This window comes from Cinclus cinclus, chromosome 6 (assembly GCF_963662255.1).
Source record: "Cinclus cinclus chromosome 6, bCinCin1.1, whole genome shotgun sequence".
NCBI lineage: Eukaryota > Metazoa > Chordata > Aves > Passeriformes > Cinclidae > Cinclus > Cinclus cinclus.
In genome coordinates, this window is record NC_085051.1 from 41,255,279 (window position 1) to 41,264,102 (window position 8,824).

Consider the following 8,824-nt stretch of genomic DNA (forward strand, 5'->3'; position numbering starts at 1 on the left):
GGAAACATCACTCCTCTCAGTCAGTATTTAAAATAACACCTGCATGGCATTAGGGAAGCTGCACTACAGGAGATCACAGGGCTGTACTGTTCCGTCTGTGTGGGTGACTCATCATGGGGCAGGCCAGCATTCACATGATTCAGCAGTGGTTCCAGGTCCCACTTGAGGGACAGAGGATTGTTTCACCTGATCCTACCACTGTCCCTGATGGTATGTTGCAGGAACGGTTCTTGTTCTTTCTCTTCATTTGTAGCTACTTGGCCACTATTCATAGTGAATGCACTTCTCAGAGGTGGCCACATTTCAGAGGTGGGTAAAGCAAGCCCTTTCTCGTCTGTCTGGTTTTCTGCAGGATGAGCTGTCATTACTATCCCTGTTATTTTTTCTACCACCTCTGCTTATGGGGACAGGTGCCAGTTTGCTGCTTGCAGTGTGTGTCTGGAGATATGCTTGGAATAATTTATAACGACTGTCCTTTAATTGCTTGTTCAGCACTCTGCTGAACTGTGGAGCACTGTGCCTCTCTGGGATGGCAGGGAGGGCTGATGGTGTGATGACAGGGCAAGACTGTTATGTTAGTGCATGGTAAGGGACTGATCCCATGCCCTGGGGATGTTTGCTTTCTCCTAGGAGGTTTTTGACTTTAATAACATCTCTTTGTGATAAGGAGCAGTAGTATGGAGGGACACAGCAGTGACAGGATATTTTTAACAGCTTTTCTGTGCTTCTTCACCTTCACAGACATTGCAAATCAGCATGGGTCTGAGGAAGGGAAGAGGGAAAGTGGGAGACAGTGTGATGGAAGGAGGGGAGAGTGAACTCATGTTCATTCTGGTGGGCAGACTGACCGACTGAGTCTCTCCCCACCCCTTCTCCACTGTGTCCTGTTGCCATCCATGGATGGAAACACCTGAGTCTTCCTCCAAGCAGTCTCACCCACCCCAGCAGCAATTTCCATGCTTTCCCTGTGAATGCATGTCTGCCACTACCTGCTGTCCCACTTTCCTCCTCATTACCAGAAACCCCATTCCTACCTACAGGTACTATCTCCTTTTTATGCTAGACAAGCATCTTAAAATAAGCCATGATCCCACAAACACCTTCATGGTGCTCCCTGAATGCCCTGGACCACCCTGCTACCTGTAGGTGTCAGCAGCCACCCTGTGCCTCCATCACTGTGAGGAGCTGCAGGAGTTCTGCATGGGGATATCAGTATGTACAGACCCTTGCTTCCCGGGTTGTCACACAGAGGCTGCCTCCCCTCCCCAGCGGGCACCCTACTGTGGGTGGCAGTATGTGACCATCTCTTGTCTCCTCACAGATCTCTCGCAACTTGGGGAAGCTCTACAGTGAAATGATCTTTGTGAATGGCTTTGTGCACTGTGACCCACACCCAGGCAATGTGCTAGTGAAGAAGTGCCCAGCCTCTGGCAAGGCTCACATTATCCTCCTGGATCATGGGCTCTACCAGGTATGTAGGTATGAGGGGTTTCCAGGGCCTTGTGAGGCTGCCTTTGGGCATCAGGCTGCAGCCTTGTCCCTCTAAGTACATATGAATACATTTTTCCTATTGCTTCCATAACCCTCCAATCATATTTTTTGACTCTGAAATGGAGGATAGGGCACAGGTAAGGGATCCAAGACTTTTCCCCCTGTTTCCTGTCCTCTGTGGGCTTCTGGGGACCATGTCTCCCTTCCCAGGTGCTGAGCGAGTCATTCCGCATGGACTACTGCCACCTTTGGCAGGCCCTCATCAAGGCTGATATGAAGAGGGTGCAGAAGTACAGCCGGCGGCTTGGGGCAGGGGATTTGTATCCTCTCTTTGCCTGCATGCTGACTGCCAGATCTTGGGAATCTGTCAACAGGGGCATTGACCAGTCACCAGTCTCTGCCAGTGAGGTAGGTCTTGTGTGTCCTTCCCTAATATGTGCCCTTGCTTCTCCTCAGTACTTTGTTGAAATCACTTGCACCGCTGATAGTACAGCAGTGCTGGGCAGCCCCTGGCAGCTCTGTAGAATTTCTGCACTGATAGCTGTGCTAGAAAAAGACAGGACTCCTTCTGCAATGTGTTTTATAGTGGCTGAATTTAATTTCCCCAGATTCACTTGTCATGGGCTGCATAAATTTTGTATAATATTTTAATACATAAGTGTTCACTGTTTCTGGCTGGGGCAACGTTTGTAGATTGTTCTTTTGTTAAAAAATGTTGAATGCAGCTGTGCAAGAAACCATCGAGAAGGCTAGGATAAGGTACAGGAGACATAAAGGTTTAGTGGGAAGACATGAGAAGGATAATGCATTATCACTATTCATGTAAATGACTATCAGCACTGATATAAACTCCTAAAAACCTCTGGAAATTACCTCCCAATCAAAAACCCTATTAACTTGGAGTCAAGGTTGCTTAACTGCAGATCCTGTCAACTCAGTCATGACAAATCTGGGAAATTGTCACTTACATTCTCCACTCTTTTATATCCACACATGCTGGGATCCTTCTCATGCCCTCTTTGCACACCTGATACAGACAATACCCCACCTTAAGAATAGTAACACCCCTGCCAGCTGTGCTGTTTCTAGAGAAGAACATAGTGTTGTGATTCAGCCAATGGACAAATGTCTGTAAGTAGAATTGTGTTGTATCCTATGGTTTGCTTTTATCTGCAGTAGCGAGGATGAAATTCATTTAAGTAGCATTATAATATTGCCCTATGAAGTTCTCTTCTAAAAGTTTTTTTCATTTTGATGGATGTGGCAGAATTTGCTGTACTGGCTTGTCAGTATCCACAGAAATGAGTAGGTCAGATAACTTGAGTAATGGACCCCCTCCCGATTATGTGAGTTAATTTCCTGCACATCATAAATAATATAATGACTAACTAACAGATCTGTGCTTGATCTGGTGAGTTCTGGAGCTGGTAGCTCCAGAAAAAAATTCATAGGCGCCAAAGCAAATTGGCACAGCGCTGACTCCAGTACTACAAGGCCAGTGTTGAATCTGAGTTAGTGAGCAGTGTTTATTCCCAACTTGCTTGTAAAGGTTATGCCAGAGGTGTAGCTGCAGCTACGTGGTACCCTGTGTGTGCTAATGAACTTTGTCATTGAGTTGAATTGCGTGTATGGAACCAGCTCTGTTGTCTTTGCCTACATGACACAATTAATGCTGAAACTAGATAATCCTGCAGCAGATAATGGGGAGCTGAGCAGATTTGCTATGGCATTAGGAAATGAGCTGCTGCTTGCCCTTACTTTAGAGGTGAATTTGAAAGATTTTATCAGCAGCAAAAGCTGAGCACTCTGTAGGCAGGTACCATCAGTGCAGAGCTCCAGAGAGTGTGTCTGAGGTTGTATCAACATGACAGTAGCCTGTGAGACAAGGAAGCAACCTTCCTGAAACAAAATCTTATCTGTAGTGCTGTACTCAGTCTGGGACACTGCCTCTTGAGAAAGGTTTGATGGAATTGCGGCAAGTCCAGTAGGAATCTACAAGGACTTGTGGCCAAGCAGATGCAACCCATGAGATAAGTCTGAGCAAGTTAGGTCAGAAAAAAAAAATCTAGAAAAGGCAGGTCAGGAAAGAGTTGCAGAAGTGATTTTTGATTTTTTTTTAAAGACTGCTGCAAGCAGGACAGGCAGTCATGGGTTTAAATTCAACTAAACATGAGAAAAGTCAGATCGAGTGGCAAAGCAGTGCAGATGGTCTGGGGAGTTTTTGATTTGTGTTACTGAAGAGTTTTAGGTGCAGGCTGGGCAAATGTAAGAGGATTGCCATAGGTATAGTTGTTCCTGCCTTAAGCCAGAGCCAGGCAGCTGATCTCTCAGGGTGGCTGCTAGCCTCATCTCATCTGATTTTATGATGTCTTTTGCTGCATCCTGCAGCAGCCTCAGCAGCTTCAGCCAAGGGGCTTTTCTCAGGTCTTGTGGCATAGCTTATTTCTTCCTCTGGACGCAGGCTTTGCCCTTGACAGAAAATGACAGTTCTGATGACAGATCATGTGGTTGTTTTGTGATGTGGACAGCAACTGGAGCTAAAAATAAAAAGAAAAGAAATAGAAAAGAAAACCTATGTCTGGAAAATAATGTAGGCTTCTGCAATGATGCTGGTTGGGAAAAGGGATAAGAGATAATCAGGGAGGAATTTTCTGCCAACAAATAATGGAACAAAACAACATTTAGGACAGCTAAGCATCTTCTTTCTGAAGCCTTGTGTATCTGGTCAGTGATGGAGGCAGGAGGACACAAAGATTTGTTTGTCAGCAGCAAAGCAACCATGGTATGTGTGAGCTGTGTACATCTCTGACCATCATGACCTGTACACTCAGTTCGCGCAGGTCTGTTCCTTCATAATAACTTTGAAGTTCACAAAGACTGAGTGTGAGATCCCACACCATGAAATATAGGCTATCCCTAATTCCAGAGGAGAGAAGGCTTTAAGAACTGTCATTTCCCTCAAAGGAGCCTCTTTCCTGTAATAAGTTATTTACTGCCCCCCTGCATGTGTCCTCCTAGATTTCAGATGTTCATGATTTCTTTGGATTTCATGTCATGATTCATGTCACAGCCTCTGTAGGAAGAGATAGAGACATGGTATGCATATAGGATCAGCTCCCAGCTACACTTTCTGGGATGGCGAGGGAACTCTCAGATCTAAAAATGGGAAGAAGAGGCAGGGCTGACTGTCTTGCATGCTCTGATGGCTTGTATTTGGAGAGGAACTCATCTTAAGTGGCTCGGGCTGTAGCCCCTAAGTTATCACTGGGTTCTTAGAGTAGGCAGTATGTTTGTTGAAATATGGAGAACCAGAGAAAATGAAGAATTGCCTTGGACTTACATTCTTTCCATAATTATCTGCTACTGGCTGCTGTCATACAGGATATAGATCTAGATCAAACAGATGAAAATTTGACAATTTTTGATCTTCTGGGTTAACATGATGCTTAACTGCATAATTCTTTCTCACCTCTGCTGACTTGTGTTGAGAACAGAGGACTAAACTAGGCTTTGGAAATTGCTTCATCAGTATAGCATAGAGCCATCTGTTGCACGGGGCAGCAAAGAGCAAGCAGCCTGGTTGTCTTTGCAGCATGCCTCCACCTTCCTGAGCAATTTTGTTTCCTGCAACTCTGCCAGTTTTGGGACTGGTGAGAAGTCTCCAAGGGCAGTATTGAGATCTGGTTAATGCAGGCTGCCTAGGACCAAAACCAAGATAGCGGTGAGTGCTTGTTCTCCTGAGAGGCTATTAATCCTGCCAGTGAGAGGATAGGTCATTATCTCACCAAGGGGCAGATGGGGTATGGCAAGAGTGATCTGTGCTGTGAATGCTGTGCCCAGTGTCTGCGGGAAAAGCAGGACAGAGCTCTGTGGCTTCTGGCCTAGTGTCATGGTCTGTTAAAACACTGTCTCTTCCTGGCAAATCTCAATTGCATCTGAACCTGGATTTCCCATGTACTCTCACCTTCTCTCTTCTTTCTCCCTGACATGACCTGGCTGGCCACAGGATATGGAGATCCGGTCCAACGCTGCTGCTTACTTGCCTCAGATCACCCAGCTCCTCAACAATGTCCCCCGCCAGATGCTGCTTCTACTGAAGACCAATGACTTGTTAAGGGGAATTGAGTCAGCCCTGCACACACGGGCCAGTGCCAGCTCCTTCCTCAACATGTCTCGCTGCTGCATCAGAGCTGTTTCTACGTGAGTCTCTTATCCAGGCATCAGAGGCCAGACAGGAAGCATCAGGAGCTAATTGTTCCTGTGGTCTGGGAGGTGAGGGAAATCCCAGGTACAGCAGGCCTGTCAGGGTCCAGTCCCACTGCAGCTGAGCAAGGCAAGCAAGACAGACCCTGAGATGGTGGTCAGACCCAATCAAAAGTCCACATGATAAGGCAGCATCCTGGTGATGGGGCAGGTCTCAGAACAAGCCAGAAAGCCAATCTGTAGATTATGTGGTGGTTGTCAAGCAGGTCCATGGTGACAAGACAGGGCTGAGGTCAAGCAAGGGAGGTCAGTGTGTGAGTTAAGGTCCAGCCCATGGGGCTTCACAGCAGGGCATGGGCTGGGGACCATTACTCTTCTAGTGTAGCTTAGGCAGGAACTGAAGGTACAGATCCGAGATTAAATGGGGTACCTGGGCCTATGAGCAGAGGGTTGGGAGTGGTTCCAAGCTAGTCAGGGCCATTGAGGCTTATTAGGGCCCCACTCAGGGGGCCTGACAAGGCTCTGACTTAACCTCTTGACCTATTACTATTAGCTGTGGATCTCTTCCCCTCATTTTGGTCTTACCCCTACTCAGTTACATGTCTCAGCCTCTGCCTGTGCTGTTTTTAAATCCATCAGCCTCTCCAGAGGACAAACCTGTCACCTTGGGGCTGGGGACAGGGATGGAGTTGGAGGCCTTAGGTTAAAGGTTTAGAATTTGTCCCCCCAGAGGAGGGGAGGGGGCTTCTTGCCCATTTCAGACATTGCCACTGGGCAGTATTGGTGAGTAGCATAGATGTGAAAGTTCCCTGCAGCCTGATTGAGGGAATTAGGCCGACTAAAAATCAGGCTGATGTTTAAAAGCCAGGAATGGGAGTTGTGCAAGTGACTTCCTTCCATGAGTCTTACAAATCAATGCACTTCTGCCTCAGATTCCTCATCCTTGTAGATGAAATAACAGTTATTTCTTGGGCTGATGAGGGACCTATGAATCCCAATTAGCCCCTGCTAAAGAAAGGTGGAGATACACTTTTCCTGGAATCTGTGTGTCAGGATTGCTGGCCTCTTACAAGTGTGCTACCAGGAAAAGCAATAGGAGTGTGCACCTGTCCCTGTGAGCTGAGGTGAAGCTGGGCATAGAAGCAGAGGAATGCCATAACCCAGGATCACTACACACAGTGGGAAAAGAGCCGAGTTCTCAAGGGAGCAGGCTGTCTCTTTTGCCAGATTCATTCTGAGAAAGGCACTCTCCAGCTCCTCAGAAGCACTGCCTAGAGAAAATCCTTGCTTCCTGGGGATTCTCCAGATGGGGGATATTGCCCACTCCTGGGGAGGGTCTGTTGTGCAGATACAGGACAAGCCTCCTTCCTCTTAGGCTGTTTCCTGCTGGATCTAATGCAGCTGTTTCTCTCCTTCTAGGTACCAGAGGAGCAAGAGTCACTCACTTTACAGGAGGGCCCAGATCTCACTCACAGAAGCCCTAAGCCTGTGGCAGATCAACTTACATGAATTCTTTCTGTGGCTGAAGGGGTCCCAGCTGGGGAACTGGGTCATTGCCCTCCTGAGACGGATGCACCATTTCACGTACTGACATGAACTAGTGGGAGAGGCCTGGGTGCTCCCTTCCCTCCCTTCTGCTCTCCATAGCATATTTATCTTTCTGACTATTTCTGTCTATTTTTGGGTCTTACTTCATATTACATACTGCACTGTCTTTTTATTTTACAGCATTAGCTTCCTCTGTGGCACAGAGAAGTTTGAGTTGGTACCAGAGTCCTACTGTTTTGTGGTTTAGGAAAAGTGGGTGCATGATACCTTGAGCCACGAAAGGGGAAAGGATACCTTCCTTTCCTTGTTTGTGCAGGTTAAGTTCCACTCAGATTCTAGTGGGATTGTGCTGGAAGCAAATGTCTCTTTGACTCTTTCTTAAACAATCTTAAAGAATTTAAGAGAATCCTAGCCCTACCTAGAAAGACTCAAAACATTCACAGACCTTCAGAGAGAGGTGGTAAGTCCCATGAAAATGCAATAGGGTTTATATTAGTTTATGCAATCTCCTTAGTCTGATTTCTGCTTAGGTGTGCAAAAGGTTTCTCAGAGGAGTGAGACTTTGTGGAAAGGTGTCACTAGGGTTTACTCTTCCAGCACCAGGGAACGAGGACTCAAATGGTGAGAGTGGTGGACTGGGAGTAAGGTTCATCTCCAGTCCTGTCAGCAAGTGCCTCTGTTTTTGGACTTCTCTGGGCCTGTTTCAGGTGAAATGGGGGAAGGGGACAGTGATCTTGCCTCTATTCTGAAATTCAGGAAAGGCAGTAGGAATGACAGCTCAGGGCTCTGAAACTGCTTGTAATGTATGTGTACTGTACAATACTTCCACACAACAAAATAAATGTGTTATATTGAAGACCTTTGGGGGAGGGATGCTTGGCTGTACACTAGAGTTATGTTTGAGCCTCTAACCTATGTCCTGTTTCCATTTCTCCACAAGGGAATGATGCCGGACAGTGCCGGCAATTCCTTGTAAGCAAAATATCCACTTGGTCTTTTCTCTATCCAAGAGGTTTGTACGACATCTGAGTCCTCTGGTACTGCATCAGATAGATGTGTGTTGGGATGGGATGGGATGGGATGGGATGGAAGAGCAGGCATCTTTCTGCTGGGGGGACACCTCACACCTTTCTGCCCAGCTCCATGCTGAGCCTGCCTCCTCCCTGCCTGTGGGAGTGCTCTGCAGCACATTTGTGAGATGTCATCACTCCCATGCCACAGTGAACATTTCACCTCATCACTGACTGTCACATTTTACTGCTCTGGCCTCAGACAAAAACCTGGCATTTGCTCAGTCGTGCAAGTGACAGGTCTGATGGCTTTGACTCTGCAGTTGTGGGACAGCTACCAGAAAGCCTTACCTAGAGGCCTGCTTTATGTGAGACATATTTGAGATACTGGGAGACATCTCTGCTGCTTGTAAGAACTCCTTTAGCCAGGAAGGGTGGATAGAGGTGACTGCTCACATCATCTCAGCTTTTCTCATAAACTATCTTGGTGTAAGGGAACATGAAGGATAGGATGGAAATGTCTGTCTACTGTCAGAAAGCTTGCTAAGCTGAGGATTATTCAGGCACCAAAC

General features: G+C 46.9%; 1 protein-coding gene across 8 annotated transcripts in view; it reads left to right on the plus strand.

Annotated features, from left to right (window-relative positions):
* The window catches only part of ADCK1 (aarF domain containing kinase 1), a 71,175-nt gene extending 63,327 nt beyond the window's left edge, over window positions 1–7,848 (plus strand). For 6 of the 8 annotated variants that reach the window (XM_062494577.1, XM_062494571.1, XM_062494570.1 and 3 more), the window contains 4 exons: window positions 1,322–1,471; window positions 1,702–1,899; window positions 5,498–5,691; window positions 7,114–7,848. In XM_062494577.1, coding sequence (XP_062350561.1) covers window positions 1,322–1,471; window positions 1,702–1,899; window positions 5,498–5,691; window positions 7,114–7,285 — 714 coding nt within the window. In that variant the 3' untranslated portion in view covers window positions 7,286–7,848. The remainder of the gene's footprint in view (window positions 1–1,321; window positions 1,472–1,701; window positions 1,900–5,497; window positions 5,692–7,113) is intronic. The other 2 variants (XM_062494575.1, XM_062494576.1) reach the window with 1 other exon arrangement.
* Window positions 7,849–8,824: the final 976 nt, after the last annotated feature.